The sequence below is a fragment of the Crocodylus porosus genome, unplaced genomic scaffold (assembly GCF_001723895.1).
Source record: "Crocodylus porosus isolate Cpor-Errol unplaced genomic scaffold, CroPor_comp1, whole genome shotgun sequence".
In the NCBI taxonomy this organism is placed as follows: Eukaryota; Metazoa; Chordata; order Crocodylia; family Crocodylidae; genus Crocodylus; species Crocodylus porosus.
In genome coordinates, this window is record NW_017728947.1 from 67655558 (window position 1) to 67674389 (window position 18832).

General features: G+C 40.5%; 1 protein-coding gene across 2 annotated transcripts in view; it reads left to right on the forward strand.

Annotated features, from left to right (window-relative positions):
- Positions 1 to 18832, forward strand: part of SCFD1 (sec1 family domain containing 1) — a 112773-nt gene continuing 93941 nt past the window's right edge. Inside the window, exons 1-9 of one of the 2 annotated variants that reach the window (XM_019551915.1) lie at positions 1 to 91; positions 3990 to 4060; positions 5397 to 5485; positions 7107 to 7197; positions 7590 to 7712; positions 9879 to 9966; positions 11584 to 11673; positions 13372 to 13427; positions 16929 to 17014. In XM_019551915.1, coding sequence (XP_019407460.1) covers positions 61 to 91; positions 3990 to 4060; positions 5397 to 5485; positions 7107 to 7197; positions 7590 to 7712; positions 9879 to 9966; positions 11584 to 11673; positions 13372 to 13427; positions 16929 to 17014 — 725 coding nt within the window. In that variant the 5' untranslated portion in view covers positions 1 to 60. The remainder of the gene's footprint in view (positions 92 to 3989; positions 4061 to 5396; positions 5486 to 7106; positions 7198 to 7589; positions 7713 to 9878; positions 9967 to 11583; positions 11674 to 13371; positions 13428 to 16928; positions 17015 to 18832) is intronic. The other variant, XM_019551916.1, reaches the window with a different exon arrangement.

The window sequence follows — 18832 nt, forward strand, 5'->3', positions numbered from 1 at the left end:
GGCGCGCGGCGGCTGGGGCGCCACGTCTTGCGGAGGACGGGGGCGGGGCGAGCGGCGAAGATGGCGGCCGGGATCCGGGAGAAGCAGGCGGGTGAGCGAGGCGCTGTTTGGCTGCTCGGCGGCGGGGGCTCGGCCTGCGCAGCGCCGCCGGGAGTCGGGGGAACGCTGCCCCCGGGCTGCTGGTGGGGAGAGCGGGCTCGGGGCGGCCGGACCCCGCTCCTAAGGGCGGCGTTGGGGCCCCGTGTCTGCCCCCCTCGTCCCCGCGCTGGTTCCTCAGCACTCGGAGCCCTCGGGCCGCCTGGGGGCATCCGGCCGCCCTGCGCGGGGTCCCGGGCCGGGCCCCAGCCTCTGACCGGGCGCTTGCTGGGTTGGGGGGACCGGTGCGGAGCTGGGCAGTGCCTGAACCAGAGCCCGGCTCTTTGAAGCAGGCTCCGGTTCTCCTCGTATGTGCCGGACCTGGTTAAGGCTTCTTGTGGGACTTGCTCTTTCTTGCCAGGCTGAAGTGCCAGGGGAGTAGCTGTCCAAGAAACCTTGGAAGTGATGGGAGCTGCTGGCTTCCAGGACTCCCATCCCACAGGGCTGTCAGAGATGCCTGGTCAGCCCTTAGCACTGGCTCCCCTCCTCTCAGAGTTTCCAATAACTAGAGGCTACCAATATATTGGTTGCCTATCAGAGTGCACCAATAAAGGGAAAGTTATATTTTTGGCTTTTTTTCACCATTGTAGCCAGTAATGTTTTCCAGTAATTATGACTGCTGGCTGGGGCCCCTGGACACCTGGGTTCCTTCCCGCGAGCCAGGGTGATCCTGGATTACCCCCCCATTCCCTCACCCTGGGCCAGACCGGACTGTGCTGGCGCAGAGCAGCTGCCACGGTGTCCTGGGCACTGGCACGGTGTGGACTGTAGGCTGGGGTGGGCACTGTAAAAGATGCCAAATGCTGCAGACGTGGCTAGGGCAGGAGAGGCAAGCTGAGCTGCCCAGCATGCCTCAACCCAAAGTTAACATTGATTATTGGATTGGTATCGACTGGTTAATAATCAGCTATCAGTATCGAGCAAAAAAAGTCTTTATCAGTGCACCACTACCAATAATCACAGCCAGCAGAAGCCTTGAAGTCAGAGCCACCAAACCTCATAGCATTATCAGCACTATTTATTTTGATGAGGTTGGATTATTTAGACTCAGTCCAGAGAAGTACATGCTCCATGTTAAGTATGTTGCCTTTTTTATTTTGAATCCTAAGCTTACACGCTTAAAGCAGAGCATGCTGTATTAATACAGGTGCAGAGAGGTGCGGGGAGCCCATGAGACTGTATTAGTCAGCATGATCAATAGTAGACATGATAACAGCAACTGCTTGAGGGTTTTTTTTGTAGGTGTCATGGTAAAGCAGAATTTTAGGGGGAGATTGGAACCAGGACAATGCTGTCAATGTGCATGTGTTTATGAGGAGCTCTTCCTAAATATAAGGGATGCACGGAGGTTGGTTAATGATCTAAAAAGTAAATGAGACTAATATTATGGTTGATAGAAGTAGGTAACTTCTTGGTATGTTGGGGTCATGCTGTGAGGCCTTTGAAAGGGAAGACAAAGCTGCTTGGGTTTGATTCAGTAGAGAGGAACCAGTAGAGGGATGCGTAGAAAGGTTAAAGCCATTAATTCTCAACCAGCGTGCCATGAGGTCCTTTTAAGGATGCCATCAGCTGCCATGCAGTATTAGCACTGCTAGATGGACGGACGTCTACATGAGATTCATGAGTTAAATTCAGAGATTTCAAATAGGAGCCATAGTAGCCAGTAATGGCATTACATTTTTATGGGGAGAATCACCATTCTGTTAGAATCACCATTTCCTGTTAGAAATGACAAGCGTGCAAGTGTTCATTCAAACATGACCCTTCTGGCAGAAAGATCTTCTAAGAGCCAACTTGGATGACCTTCCTTGTAAGAGAATCTATCTTTCAGGAATGAATGCTTGTATGTCTGGTCCAGGAGAAAAGCATAGCAGCAGGGATGGCTGGGGGTTTTGCTATGTTCCACACTTGAGAGCCCTGCTTCTGTATCCCTACACATAGGCTGCAGGTTCTGTCTGAAGTATTACATGACAGAGATGCTTCTCCCTTTCTTCCCCCTGTGAGGCCGCTTTTAGATCCAATGCTAACAGAGCCATTACTTTGTGCCACCCTGCAGGGGCAGCTGCTCCCTGCTAGCTTTCCAGACTGGGGGTTCCAGGTCTGAAGCAGTGGGAACTTTGCCATGCTACTCCAATCCTCCTGGGATGTGGAGGTGTAGAGCAGCTGCTTTTCCCCATGTCTTCCCCAGACTGATGATCCCTGACCTGGTGGATGGACTCAGAGTAGGGGAGAAGGGTCTGTGCAGTGCTGAATGCTTGTATAGTTCCCTCTCCCAGAATGATTTCTAGTGGTGGAAACATCTCAAAAATTTCACTGCTAGAAATGAATGCCTGTCTGAAGCCAGTGTCAAAAACATTACAATTGGTATTTCTGACTTCATTACCATAGGAAAATTAGTCTTTTATTTTTTTTATCATCAACATTTTAACAAGTAAAAACTAAGAGCTGGTATTTTCTAAGGGGTGCTTTGGGTCTAAAACACTGACAGCTACTGGCTTAGCCAAATGATCTTGGCAGAAGCAGTGCTAGATTTCAACTATTGTAATCTCTCCTTCAAGACTTCTGCCTTCTTTTTGCTATTCCTCTCTATGCTGAGTCTTAATTTAGCCCCCATGCTGAAAACTCCTCATGGCAGTTATCTTCAGGTCATTTACAAGCGATGTGGCATATGCAGTTGCGATACTAAAACATACCAGTGTAATTGTCATTTTTTTTCCGTTACCAAAGTTTATGATTATTTATCTGGAGTCAAGGGGGTGCACATTTACTTTACATTGCCACATCATTTATTGCCACATCAAGAGAGGAAGTAAGAAAGTATATTTTAAAATGTTTCTTTAATTATGTAAACAGGCTTTTGGTCAGATCCATTAGATCACTGGTGTCAAAGATGCATGGCCCACAGAGCCCTGCTATTCAGCCCACAAGTCTGCCTGTGGGACTCAGCCTGGTGTGCTATATGCAGCTTGTGCTAGTCTCGGCCAAGCACTCTATATACAACACACAGTCCATCTGGCTTGGGGACTGGAGCCGGCGGGTACTTCACATTGCATGCAGGGCTAGTCTGGGACACTGTGTACAAGGCCATTGTGTGCACCTGCACCAGATCGACCCTGGATCCAGGGCCACTTTGGGTCTGACACAGGTGCCACATGCGGCATGCATCCCACACCAGCCCTATGTACCACATGACAGGCTGGGGCTAGCACATGTTACATATAGCACTGGGACTGGAGTTGGTACGTGCTGCATGCAGCATGCGAGGCCAGTATGTGCCACACAGCGCATTGGCATCTGCACCAGGTATATATTTCCTAAATTTATATTCAGACCTTACATCATAACCCTATAGCCTTTAGAGCTGTGGTAACTTCAAGATGGCAACTTCCAAGATTTGTTTCTCAGGATTTGTAGTCTGTCTTTGGGCAAAGGAGCATTTTGTTCCTTAGGTTTGATGTTCTTCTTACTAAGAAATACTAGAGAGGTAACTTTCCTTATGAGACAAGTTTGCCAGGTGATTGGGGGAAAACATAGGTCAAAGTGGTTGTTGTTGGGTAGTGTGCAGCATTTTGGCACATATTGAAATTGCTTTTAAATAACAAATTTCTAAGTGGGCTGTAGTTTTTCTTGATAATAAGAGCAACAGATTCTGTATTCAGTCCCTGGGGACTATTTCTCTAACTCCACACTGAATTCAATTTCCAGCTGAGATGTTGTTACTTTGGTATTTGACTGTCACAGGTTATTGCAAAAGCATCTTTTGTCCGTGTCAAAATATTTGGCCTCAAGAGTTTTCAGGGGTGGGAGGGGAGAACTAAGATGGTAATAATGACATATTTTATATTGTTTTTCAGTGGCTTTGAAGCGTATGTTAAATTTTAATGTTGCCCCTGTTAAAAACAGCACAGGAGAACCAGTATGGAAGGTAAGAAGAACAGTTTCGCAATGTAAAAGGCAACTTTACAGCATGTGCAATGTTAGATTACCAGATTTAATCTATGGGAACTAAAAAAATCTCAGGACTATTTGCCAAATGTCAGAGCATATTGAAAGAGCATTTTTATGATTTCTTTGCGTACATTAGTATTGTATTATACTAACATTTTTTAATTTCAGAAAATATTTGTCCTGTGTCTACAAAATTTGCTGTTCATGGTCATTCTGTCTTTACTTTGATCTGATCCATTTTTAAGCATCAAGAGTTTTGTTTCTTTATTTTGAAAATGAGCTGTAGCTTTGAAGAGAGATTAAATTGGGGAGAGAGGGGAATAGAATCAGTCATAATAAGTTATCAAAGGTGTATTAATTGCCTTCTTAAGAAAAAATTAAAACTAGGCTACAGCTGTGCAACATCTTGATAACTTTTACCAATTATCTTAATACTGACAATCTGTAATGAATAATTCACCTTTTTCTGGTATACAGCGTAACTCATAATATGATGCATCTAGACATTAAACACAAGAAAAACTGAAAAACCCCTTCCCTGGAAAAAATTAACTGTAAAGTACTAAGGTAGCCTTTTGTCACCTTAAAGCAACGTGCTTCCTCTTTTTGTTATGCTGTTATTTTTTTTGTATTCCTGTAGAGAGGAAAAAGGATTTGCTATTATATGTACATTATCACAGATAGAGAAAATACCCAGTTATGAGATTAGCTGCTAAAGGAACTGATGCCTAACCAAAGCTGTAGGCAAACCTAACAGATATGTTACAGGAGAACCTAAGAGGAGAGCAGATGAAAAATGCTTAAAACCAGATAAGCACTGACAGCCATTCAAAGTAAACTAATTAGAAAGAGAAGGGAAGGAGCTAAATAATTTAAAGCCGTATATCTAGGGCAGTTGCAAAAAAGTACCTTTATTACTACTGTGATTGTTTTGTTTTTAATATAGCATTTTAGGAAAAACTCAGTTTCCAGAAAGTTTCTTAACTTGTCATCTTCCAGGCAGTATTGTCACTCATTCTTCTACATTGCAGAATAATAGACTTTTCTGGAGGCAGAACCTCCTATTTAACTGAAATGAAGCACTGAGGAATGATTGTTGTCTGTTTTCTTTTTGTTTTATTGTCTCGTAGTAAACGCTAATAACAGGAATGAAAGTATGTGAGGACTGGCTCAGTTTTTACATATAATGTTTAATTTTTTTCGGAATGCATCCTGAAACTTGTGTTTCATTATCTACTTTGTTTTTCCCCTTTATAGTAAACATACAGCTTTAGAACGTGTGTGTGTAATATATGTTCCTTTATGTCTTTTAGGTTCTAATATATGACAGATTTGGCCAAGATATAATCTCTCCTTTGTTGTCAGTGAAAGAGCTGAGAGACATGGGCATCACTTTACATCTGTGAGTACACTATATATCTCTCAAAGTACTTATCAAAAGCCTAGGCTTTTATACAGTACTAGTCAATTGCCTGCCATGAATGACAAATTTAAAATAATGAAGGAGTGTTTACATGGCTGCCCCCTGCTCACCCTTTGGGGCTGACCATGTAAACACTCCCTGCATCGCCACCACCTCCTCCACCAGCCATGGGTGCAGGGGCTCCCTCCCCTCGCCCACCTCTGCCTCCTCCCCTGAAGAGCAGGATTTCCCCCTACCTCCTTTCCCTCCCCACTCCCATCCATCCCCGCCACTTCCCCCTTCCTGCCTGCTGTTGGATGTATGTGCACCCAGCTGTGCCCTCACCTGCCTCCTCCCCACCTACCCTCCCTGCTAGCTGTTGGGTGCACGTGCACCCACCTCTGCCTCCCCACCCACCTCCACCCCACCCAGGTCTGCACAGCCAGTGGCTGCCTGCCCTCTCAGCAGCTCATGCCCAATTGACCAAAAGCATTGCGGACAGACAGACAAACACATTAAGCCCTTTATTATATTACAATTCCAAAAAATTCACAATGAATTGAATCAGGCCACAAACAAATCTTGAATGGAATTTACTCTCCAAAATCAAATGATGGTGTTAAGGTTAAGGGACTGGTGAAATTGTAGTCAGTGGGATTTTTAGTTAGTAGGGGATACTGAACAACCCCATTAAAAAAAAACAAAAAGCAACATTCCCCATATCTAGTTTGCTTTCAAATATCTGTCCGTATGGATATTCAGTACCTGATAAATTGGCCAGTTTGGTACCTAGTATCTTTGACCTGGGATTTACTAAACATGAGAAACTTTTTCTCAAGATGGAACATTTTAGGTGTTTGCACATTTATTACATTAATGAGGGGTTTCACAATAACCTAAAATTACCTTTTGTTAGTTTGCCAAGTGCAGAAGGAAACTTTAATGTTAAATAAATTATTTACGTAGTGCCAAAGTGTTATGATCCTGTAAGTATAATTTTCTAGGGATTATGAAATGTGCTGGTTTAATAACTTTTTTTCTCTAAATGCAATTTTTTAAAATTTCATTATCATACTGAATTTGTGGTAAATATAGCCACAATGATTTAAAGTGTTTCTAACATAATATGTGAATTTTTTTTCTGCAAATTGTTAGCAGGAGAAAAAAAATGTGATTTTTTTTCATGGTAAAAGAATGGAAATTTGAACTAAATAAATTTAAACTATTTGTATTTTGAATAAGGGAGAATAACACATTAATAATTTAGTATGCTATGTTTTTTTCTGGGACCGTTTAAATTAGTCTAGTGTATTTATTGGGAATTGGCATATTTTTAGTTTTTAAATAACCTTTTAAGATGCAATAGGAATTTTGTTGGTAGTAAATGGGGTCATTTAAAAACTGACTTCAGGAGTTTAGTAAAACTTTTAGCAAATCCTGTGAGAATTTTTAACTAACCAGCAATATCACCGGATGGCTAAAAAGTATTTTTATGTATCTATCTAAATAAAACATTAGAAAAAATCTTTAAAAAAAAAGAACACCTCGAAAAAGTCTGTGCTACAGTATTTAAAAGAGAAAAAACATTTGGGAACCTAACTTAATTTTGTTTCTCCCTGAGGCTTCTGCATTCTGATCGAGATCCTATTCCAGATGTTCCTGCTGTGTACTTTGTAATGCCAACTGAAGAAAATATTGACAGAATGTGCCAGGTACTTTATTTTGCACATTTATCATTTTTATATGGGTCGAACTGATCTGAAGGGAGAGCACATGTTGTAATAGACACCTTCAAAATCTTATTTCGGTGAACATTCAAATATCTTTTCTCAGAGTTTAACGTGCACGTATTAGTGCATATTTGCCACACAGAAAATTATTCTATTGCAGTTGTTTCTGCAAACTGGAGTTCTATGACTTTATTTCAGCTCTTTGTTGTCAGTCAATTTATCATAGTGTTTTATATATGAATGGATATTTAAGCACTCCACATAAAATTTAAATAACTACAACACTTTAATGAAAATGCTTGGATTTTTAAGAAAGCATCATTTATATTTAGAAGATCTTATTCACACCAAAAAATGTTAACTTTTGCTTTCAGGATCTTCGAAATCAGCTTTACGAATCTTATTATTTAAATTTCATTTCTGCCATTTCAAGAAGTAAACTGGAAGATATTGCAAATGCTGCCTTAGGTGCTAATGCAGTAACACAAGTTGCTAAGGTAAGAGATTGCCTCGGGATAATGTTTTGTTCATTGTTTCTAAAGAAATTGACAAGGATTTTCAGAAGGCATCTTGTTGACTTAGACATAAACTTGGGACCAGTGTTCATTTTTGCCATCTTGATTTGACTTGATAGGACCAAGAAACTGTCACCATCTGTTTCTATCTTATGAGACTTGTCTCACCATGTGATAAATATTGGATGTGCACAAAATATTCATACTGAAGCAAAACTTTCTTTTAAAGATACCTACATTATAATAATATTACAAGTGTGGTGGTGTTTTTAATGTTACACAAAACATTTACCACTAAAGTAGGAATATGGTTTTTTTAATCTCTTTTCTTTTTGGGGTTGACTTAATGTTATTTTTTGTTTGCTCCCGAATTCATGAAAATTCATGATATAATTGCAAATAGAGACTGCACCAGCAGCAGGCAATTGAGCACAAAATATATCTGTGATATATTAAGATAATTATAAAGAACTAAGAAACTTTAAATAAAAGCTGAGTCTATCTAACTTGTCAAACACCTTTTTTATATATGGAATAGACTCATGCCAAAGTTTGTTTCTGAAGAATTCTTTTCATAGTCTGCTCTAATAAATTATTAGTTCTTAATTGAACTCAAGTAAAAGCTGAAACCAGAGGGGCCCCAAAAGCAGTGAGCACACCTACTGCCAGGTCCCGCTTTTTCTTGAGGCCAGCACTAGCCACTGCCACTCCTGGGCAGGGCCACATCTCTCAGTCTCTGTCCCCCCCCTCCCCCACCATTCCCTCCCTCTCTCCCCCCTGAACCTTCATGCCCCTACAGCACGTCCCTGCAACTTATGCCAACTCCCGACTCACATGCTGGAAGCAACACTGGGTGGGCACCAGCATCAGCTATGGACATAGTTGGCAGATTACAGATGGCGGTCAGGGCATTCACTTGGGTTCACAGGTGACACTGCTGCATGAATGCATCAGCTGTGGTCCTGGGCAGTTGCCCCAGCCCCCAGCGGAAACTTACCAGCAGCATCCACAGATGATGCCGGAGTGTGCCCAGTGTTGCTTCCAGAGTGCAGGCTGCAAGCTGATGTAGGCTGCAGATGGGGCTGGTACATGCCTGCCCACCTGGCACAATGCAGCAGCCAGAGCTGCTGGTTCCATGTAGGCCAGATCCCATGGCTTAGGGGTAACCAACCTGCAGGCTGGATACGGTCAGTTGGTGGGCCATCTTTTGCCCACCCCTGTGTTAAAACAATGGCATGATTGCAATGGAAAACATGTTATGCCCCATCACTATCATTGTGCCAGTTGTGTTGCTCCCTCACCTTATCCTGTGGATTGGGGGTGGCTCAGTCCTGCACCTAGCGCTGCCCCCAGCCTGTTCCAGATCTGGGACTGGGCCAATAATCAGCTGATTGTTGTCCTGGCTATGCTGGACAATCAGCTGATTATTGGTGTTGTCTGCAGGTTAATTCCAGATCTACTTAGACACCATGTACAGTGTTGGGGCTGGGGTCAACAATCAGCCAATTGTCAGCCTCAGCCCTGGGAGAACCCAAGGTCAAGTGTTACATTCAATTTATGGTACCATAAAAATGAGTTACAGAGATGTTCCATTAAATATGTGGAACATCTTTGTGGCTGGATTGCCACTTCATGATGCCACAAATCATTGACGCATGTAGCACTGTTATTTTGTGATTTACACATTAATCTCACCATAACTATAATGTCTGCCAGGGGCCTCAGAGAGAGATCCTCAACTGGGATACAGCTCTGCTGACTTAATTTCAGATATCCATATGCTCTTGTTTAATACTTTTGTATTTTTCACACTTTTATATCTTAATACATGAGTTAAAATATTATACAATGAGCTCAGCATTATGTTGAAATTATTTGATTGCTTCATAAAAATTGTCATATCTCTCAAGTGCGTCCATATTGCAGTTAGCGCACTAGAACCACTTAGGAATTGGTTTTCTCTTATTAATTCTGATCAGCATCCATTCTGATTTTGTACTATACTCAGATAGTTAAATTTATTCATGTGATCATTACATGTTGTAAACAATGCTGTAGTTCCTATAGGTGGCCCACCCTGTAAGGTACAGATGCTGATTATAGCTCAAACGTGGTGCGACTTTAACTACGATTGCAATTGATTTCTAGGTCTTTGATCAATATCTCAATTTTATAACATTGGAAGATGATATGTTCCTATTGTGCAATCAAAACAAAGAGCTCATTTCATATCGTGGTAAGTAAACATGGATTTTTATGCGCACACATGCACGTGCACATATACACATGCACACACACACAGCGTATTTATATCCAATATATACTATATATATATTATGTGTTGTGATATGTTTTAATACAAAGTCATGGGTGATGGGCACTAACAGTGTACATATTTTAAAAAAGGGGAAAAGAAGGGACTAATCATCCTGACCTTAATATTTGGGAAGTTCGTAGAGCAAATGATGCATAAATCGATTTGTAAAAATCTGGAGGAAGAAAGATAATCACTAGCAGTCAATATGGATTTGTTAACAGTAAATCGTGCCAAACCAAACTGATCTGCTCCCCTCCCCTTCATCCACTCAAAGTAACTGGTTGAGTGGATGAAAGAAATATGATGGGCAGTATTATATGTGCACTTCAATAAGAAATTTTATATTGTCCCACATGGTATTCTCAGAAGTAAACTTGAAGAAACGTGGGCTAGTTAAAAATACTAATAGATGGATACATAATTGGGTTAATAACTGCAAGGGAAAGGTGATTATCAATACTAGTGCTGTGACAAGAAGGTAGGGGGCAGTGGTGGGAAGCAGAGGCTGCAGAGGGCAGAAGCTACAGCTCCAAACTGGAGCCTTGGGTTCAGAGTTGAAGTTGGAGCAGCGACTGCTGCACCCTCCCATTCCCCTACTTGTATTCAATTCCAAGACACAGGGCTTTTTTCCCCATGTTGAATGAGGAAACCTCATCCTGAAGTTGAGTAAAAACAGTAACTGGCTGATCAGTAGCAGGCCTGAGAAGTATCTTGGGGGTTTGGTGGATTACGGACTCAGCAGCAACATGACAGTCACAAAAAAGGTAGATATAACTTTGGGTGCATATTAGGTGTAAGATGCAAAGGATGATAGTACTATTCTGTCTGCTCAGCACTGGTTACCCCTCAGCTGGAATACTTTGTGCAGCTTTGTGCTTCACATTTTAAGAAAGAGAGAGAGGATCTAAATGGTAAAAGGGTTGGAAGGCAAGCCATATGAGGAAAGGCTGAGAGAACTGGGTATGTTTATCGTGGAGAAAAGGAGATTAATAGCAGTAAATTTGTCAGTGGAGGTTTTTAAGTGGCTGGATAAGCATAATTTAAGAACATCATCCATGTATTTGTACAGGGGGTTGGACTAGACTCTTGAGGTTCCTGTCAGCCCTGTGAATCTGTACTATTACTGTCCATAAACAAGATAATAATTTGCTCAAGTTAAGATTATGTTTTGTCAGCTATATGAAAGCAGCTTGGACTGCATTTGTTTTCATCTAACTGGCTATATTTGTTTTCTCTTTAGCATTCTCCCATTATTTTTTATTTAAAAATATCAGTGATAATCCTCTGATATCCTCTTAAACTATGGATCCCACAGCTATAAAATGGCAGCAGAAGTAGAAGCATTAAATAGAGGCTTTACCATATCTTCCGTGGGGCTTTTTTAATTATTATTCATTTTGTCAGTCATTTTGGTGGTTGTTAACAGTTACTGGCTGCCATAGGAGGTTCCTTCAATGTAAAGTTTGTATATTATAGAAATTAATTTAAACTATAACAAAACTCTCCCTCTTCCCCCCCCCCTTTCCAATATTTTAGCCATTAGCAGACCAGATATAACAGATACTGAAATGGAGACAATTATGGACACCATTGTTGACAGTCTTTTCTGCTTTTTTGTTACACTTGGTAAGTATTCAAGTTCTCTTATTTTTTCAATTGCTATTCTTTTAAACAGGCATGCATTTTAGTTAAATATGTAGATAGTCAAAGAATTAATATGTTCATCTTTAAAGGAATTGCAGTCAGAGCAGACTCCTGGAATCTATTTGCCGTGTTGATTTTAGCGGGAATAATGTGTACCCTTGTAGGAAAAATGAGTCTCATTTAATGATCTGGAAAATTTTGTGGGGGATTTCGGATGAACCTGCGGTTTTTCATTCATATCTTTCATGGAGATGAACGTAATAGAAGTCACAGAATGAGTATTTAGCTTTTCAAGAGGTTTTTCTCATTTATTCTGAATTTAATTAATGATTACTAAATCACCATTGTTGTCATGTCCACTATGACTTCACTGAGTTCAGGATGGAATACTTTTGAAATTCCCATGCTAATTTTTCTTATAGAAAGTCATGGTCATTGTTGCTATGGCCAGCCTGGTAATACAATATCTTAGAATTTTATTAATCTATTAATTAAGTCTTTCATATTTTTAAATGTAAAACAAAAATACTTTACACTACTTTTCTTTCTTTAAAGCAATAAATAACTTCTTTGCCATGAAAATTAACTACCTTAGACCACAAACAAAATAAAATGCATCTTATCATAACAAGGGAGCTGTCTGGTACTTTGCTATTATACCTAAGTCTTGTTAAATACAAGGCAAGACAGTAATTGTGTATGTTACTAATAACTATTTCCCTGTCTACAAAAGTAATTTTGGAAAATTTTGTGTGTCCGTCCAGTTAGCAGTTCAGCAAATGTATTTTGATTGCTTAAAATTAAAAACCCTGAAGTTCTAAGCTGAGTTACCCTGATTTCCCTTTTCACTCCATAAAATCGTACAGTCTTGAAGATGAGAGCTTAGCACTTCCCTGGAGCAGTCTGAGCTAGGATTCTTTTGTATTTTTTTAGCTCCTTTAATTTCTCTGCTGGTATAAGAGAAATGTCTTAACTGAAGCACTTAAACTGTAAAACGCTTTTGCTTTTATACATATGCAATTAGAAGCATTTAAAATATGACATTAAAAACTTGAAATTCCAATGGAATATTTTTTTAATGAATAATTATTTCCCTTCAAGCTGTTGAAAGCCAAATACGATGGTATTTTGGCAATAAAAAAACCCTAATTATTATAAGTAAAAATTAAACTGACCTACTTAAGTGTCCAGTAGGAGCAAATGAAAATAAAAAGTATAAACAGTATAAAGTAAACAAAAGCAAAAATAGCTGAGCAAAAGTGAAACTAACTAATGTATTTAATTGTCTAGTAGGGAGGAATGAAAGTAAATGGTAAATGGTGTAAATGCAACAGTATTTTGGACTAAGCAGACCTAAAAATAAGTAACATGAAATTAATATAATTGGTTTTTAGTATTTTAACTGGCCATCTTTTAAACTCTGTGTATTGCTACTGTATTACATGGGATCAAGCATCCATCCATTCATACTTTGGCTTTGTATTTCTGTTTATATTGATAGAAAATCACAATTGTAGTTTAAGTTAATGACTATATGGGGCAAACTGTGTGTGCAGTTGGGTGGCATGCATTATTGGGTGGCATGCATTAAAAATGTAGCATCCAAAAACAATTTTAATAAAACTTATCTGAATTATTGTGACATAAATGTAAATAGAGGTCACTATATCTTTTTAATAGGGGCTATTCCTATAATCAGATGTTCAAGAGGAACTGCAGCAGAAATGGTGGCGGTGGTAAGAAAATTTTTTTTAATGTGATTATTCCAAGTATTTTTGTTTTCATAACTCAAAACATTTAACTATGTTCTTTTTTTTTTTTTCAAAAGAAAAAAACCAAAAGATAATATTCATGGCTGGTTTTCTGTTATCAGTTACAGAAAGTACAAGGGTAGACATTGTGTGCTAAGTGTATGAAGTCAGATATTCCATACCTTTTTTGAAAAGTGGATGGTGATGCGTGTTGCTTCAGCCTAAAAAATCTTTTATTTTCTCCTCTTCTGCTGTTTTGTATCGCCTACAAAACTGTTCTTTTAGTCTGGGTCAAGCAGAAGTTAGAAATTTGTAAAATATTTCTAGAAATAGTTCATGTAATTGAGGGGTTCAGCTTCTGTGAATTTATTTGGTTCTCAGGAATTCTTAAAGATTTGTATTATTGTCAGAAGTATTTTGGAGGGTGTAAATTGGTTAAAAAAAATTAAGGTGACAGTAATTTGAAGAGTACATTGAATTGATGAAGGGACACTGGTTAGCACTACAGATGAAAGGGACTTGGGGGTCATGATTGACTGCAAGATGAACATGAACCTGCAGTGTGATAGTGCTGCTAGTAAAGCAAGCAGAACACTTGCTTGCATCCACAGATGCTTCTCAAGTAAATCTCAGGGTGTCATCCTCCCATTGTACCCAGCCTTGGTGAGGCTGCAGCTGGAGTACTTCATCCAGTTTTGGGCTCCACAATTCAAAAAGGATGTGGAGAAGCTTGAGAGAGTCCAGAGGAGAGCCACACACATGATCAGAGGTCAGGAAAGCAGAACTTAGGAAGAGAGACTGAGAGCCATGGGGCTCTTCAGCCTGGAAAAGCACAGGCTCAGGGGTGATCTGGTAGCCACCTACAAGTTCATCAGGGATACTTACCAGGATCTGGGGGAACGTCTGTTCACCAGAGCACCCCAAGGGATGACAAGGTCAAATGGTCACAAACTCCTCCAAGATAGTTTCAGGCTGGACATAAGGAAGAACTTCTTTACTGTCCGAGCCCCCAAGGTTTGGAATAGATTGCTGCCAGAGATGGTTCAAGCGCCTTCAAAAGACATCTGGATGTTTATCTTGCTGGGATCCTATGATCCCTGCTGTCTTCCTGCCCTTTGGGCAAGGGGCTGGATTCGATGATCTTCCAAGGTCCCTTCCAGCCCTAATGTCTATGAAATCAATGAAGAAAAATCTATTCTTCCTTATTACGACATTGCTTAGCAGTTAGAAGATTTATTATTTTTAGTTTTATTTTCAGCTGCAATTAATCTCGTTTACATATTATTTTATGACTTAAGCACTTTCATTCTAAATGAAAATATTAAAATTACATAGATTCAGTATTCAGCTGAATCCAAAATAGTATTGAATTTAAAACAAACCTCCCAATAATTAACTTCTTTACATGGAAAGTTATACGTTTCTTACAGTTTTCCATGTATGGAATATAATTATTGGGGGGTTGTGTTAAATTCATCTCCCCCACTGCTGCAGCAGGGAAAGCAGCCATGGGAGGGCAAGCTACCAGACTCCCACCCCTTGCCCTCCCACATGTCTACACCTGCTACCTTTCCCCTTACCCCGACCACTTGCTCCCCTGCTGCCATCACCACTTCCCAGGCCACTTGGTCACCTGCTGCCTGCCACCTAACCCCTGCTCCCCCAGTCACTTGCTCCTCATGCTGTCTGCCCACCCATCCTGCTTCGCTCCTGCCCCCCACATTTCTCCCCTCCCATGCTGGTGCCACACAGCAGCTGCCTACCCCAGCCAGTACTCAAATCCAAGATGAGGCTTGTATTTCTCCATGTAGATTTAAAATAATTTATTTCTAAACCTTGCAAGTGTTAAAACTTAAAATGTGAACCAAATGTGACCAATGCTGCACATGTTAGGATAACAAGAGTTGGTATTTATGCTGTCTGGCTTGTAGTGGGCACTTCACTCGCACTCATTAGTTTGACAGAAGAGTTAGAGAAGAGCCAGCTATGCTGAATCTCCTGGGCACCCTATTCTGGGCCTGCAAAGTAGATTGGATTTTCTAGGCTCACTTTTCCTTTGGCCAGAGTTTTTCTCTCATCACCTTCTGAATGGCTGAGACCTGGTCTGCAAGTTGCTTCTTGAAGAGTTTAACTCCAGCATTTTTTGCCCTAGTTCTAACAAAAGAAGCCAAAAATATTTCATTACTTATATCTTTATATTTTGTTCCTTTCTCTAAAAAGTGGCTAGTGACTATAACAGTTTTGTAAGTAAGGAGAGTAATATTGAAGAACCCTCTGACCTAGTTTGGGGACTGCCAAGACACCCCTACAGGTGAAATAGAAAGGGAGTTGACAGCTTCTGTCATGATGATGCCTAATTGGGAGAGGTACTGAAACTGAATTTGAGGGTTTAGATGAGAATTTAAGTGTTGACTAGAGAATTTAAGTTGCCCCATGAATTCACTTGCTGTTTGCTGAAACGGGATGCCTGGGATGGCCATCCTGGGCTTCCCCTTTACCGGCAATAAATAAGACACAATAGGATCTGATGCTGGATCCTACAGTCATGCCTCCTGCCATACATGTGTGGATCACGCCTTTACCTACATGTGTAGAGGGTCCCTAAATAACAAATCTGAAATGTTCTACAACTGATCTTGTGGAATTCTTGCTGCTTCATGATATCAGATCAGAGTTAAATACCATCTAAAGTTATTTAAAAGAAGCTTGTAAATTAATTTTGTTTAAGAAATCATAGGGAGTTTGCCTAACGTTGTCCATTTTGAAATAATTTTGGAGAATTAGTAGGAAAAAGGTCTATAATAATATTTGAAAAAGGAAATAACCGTCCAGCTAGAGAAGTTCCTTTTTTGGTGTCATGATATCCTTTCATTTTTTGCTTAGAGAGAAACGCTAACCCTTAACTTGCGTGCAGTTGGTACAAAAATCTCAACAGGAGTGTGAAAGTCAGGTTGAAGTTGCTTCTGCCTAATCGCTGTTTCCTGAAAACGGGAAAGTGCTGGACTCAGGTGTCCATGCAACCCTAATTGAGCTGTCTTGTACCCACGTCCTGAATTACATATTCGGTTACTGTTTTTTTCCACAATTAGTATCATACTCAATGCACACTTTGGATACATGGAGGAGACAAAATTCAGATTTCCTGGTCAACTGTAAATCTAGAGGTTTCTAACTTCCAATGCTTTATTTTGCTAGTTGAAATAGTGTCGTTAGCATAAGTTCTTAGAGAGATGTTCCACTTCAGTTAGATTGAGATTACTTAGAAAATCATGAGTTTATGCAGAAATATTGAGATAACAATGTGGTAATTGTGAAGATTGTCCAGAGTAAATTAGTATAACTTAAATATGATCCATAGAAAAATTAAGCGGATTTGGGTAATTGGTTTGTCATAGGATGATACCTATCTGTCGTGAGTATTCATTACACAGACTAATTGCTATGTTCACTAGCCAGTGAAAAGGTACTTTACATTTCCTTTTTCAGAAGCTGGATAAGAAGCTCAGAGAAAACTTAAGAGATGCCAGAAACAGTCTTTTCACAGGAGATACACTTGGGGCTGGACAGTTCAGGTATTGTATTAATGAGTTTTGTTTTGTGTTTTTAATTGCAGTAATACCAGTAGGCTTATAGAAATCAGGTTTTCATTGTGCTTAATCATTGGACAGACAAATGTAAAGATGTGGATCATAGCCTGACTGGTTTGTTTTTATGAAGACTTAAAAATATCATTAAGGAAAATACAGATTATTCTTATTTTCCTTTTAACAGCTGTTTAGGAGTAGAATTTGCAGCCCTGCAATCCTGAACTAAAACTTTTCTACATAAGTAAGCTGACCATATTTTTTTATCAGCTCCACACACAGAAAGATCCAATACCCTGTGACAGCTTCTGTCACATGAACTTCCAGAACCAAAATGTGTTTCATGCTTTTTACATACAGAGATATTCACAACTTCACTTTTATCTAGTCAACACAAAATAAACTAGCTGTTTTATCAGCAGAGGATCCTGCCAGCCGTCACGGGATTTTGACAGTTCAGGTGAGCCTGTTATAAGGGATGGCATATGATGAGTCTTTCTTTAAGCTAACGTGGACCCACATTGTTCAGGGCTTTCAAGATTGTCACCATTATCTTTAGATTATGTGAAAATGAGATCATCTGTGAAGATCTCTGGGATAATGGTAGTGCTTGCATCCCTGAAGCTACTCCTGGTAGATTTCAGGAGTAGCATTGAAGAGAGCATATTTAAATCATTCTAGCCTGTAGATAAAAAAGGTGGAAGAACCATCATAAGGACTATACCAAAGAAAAATAGTTTTAAACTTGTGGCCAGGTGTAAAAGAGTAATAATGGGGTGCTTCTTTGTAGAAGCAGAATGCAGAAGTTAGAGTCGTTGAATCATAGGATTCCACAACTGTTGTGCACAGCTTGTTCCATTGTCCTACAGTTTGGGATTTTTTTGAAGATTTTATCTAAATCTGCTTCTCAGCAATTTAAAACCATTGCTTCATGTTTTGCCACCTGTAGCAAGGGAGGATAGTTGCTATACCTTCTCTTTCAGATATTTCAAAACTGGTCACATGCTTCTTTTTTTAACCACATCGTATTGCTGACTCATGTTGAGTGTCTGACCAGCCAAAACCTCCAGATCCTTCTGAGCACCACTGCTGCCTAGCCAAATATCTCCCATTCTCTGTTTGTACATTTGGGGGCTTTTTGCCTCAGAGATATTACACTCAAACACAAGTGTAAAGTATAATTTTATTGTTTATAACCCAGCTCTCCAGTCTAACAATAGCCTTTTGAAAGGAATCCACTTTTGTCCTCCAAAGTATTTTGTATCATGTACCACTTGACCAGGAAACGTTCTAGTCTAGCATCCAATTCGTTACTAAAACAATAACCCCCCCACACACAGATGCAGACATGCAGGCACAGACAAAGACACATACCCCAGCAGGTAAGTGTGTGTGGGGGGAAGGGTAGGGTGGGGCGGGGAAAAGGGAAGGGACTGGGGGGGCACAGATTGAGAAGGGGGGAGTGTCTCTGTGCCTGCTCCCAGGAGCAGGAGTAGGGGCGGCAGCGATAGCAGCAGTACCCCTCTGCAGGCTGTGCACGAGCGGCCGGACAGGGGAATTGGCACACGGTGGCCCAGGTTCAAGTCCCTCAGCCTGTCCTCGTAGGACCTGCCTTGCTGCCCCCGATCATGTGAGTGGCCCTCCTGTGGACCCTCTCCATGTTATCCACATCCCTCTTGAAGTGCGGCGCCCAGAACTGGATGCAGTACTCCAACTGCGGCCTGACCAGTGCTGCATAGAGGGGGAGGATCACCTCCTTGGACCTGCTCGAGATGCATCTGTGGATGCATGACAAGGTGTGGTTGG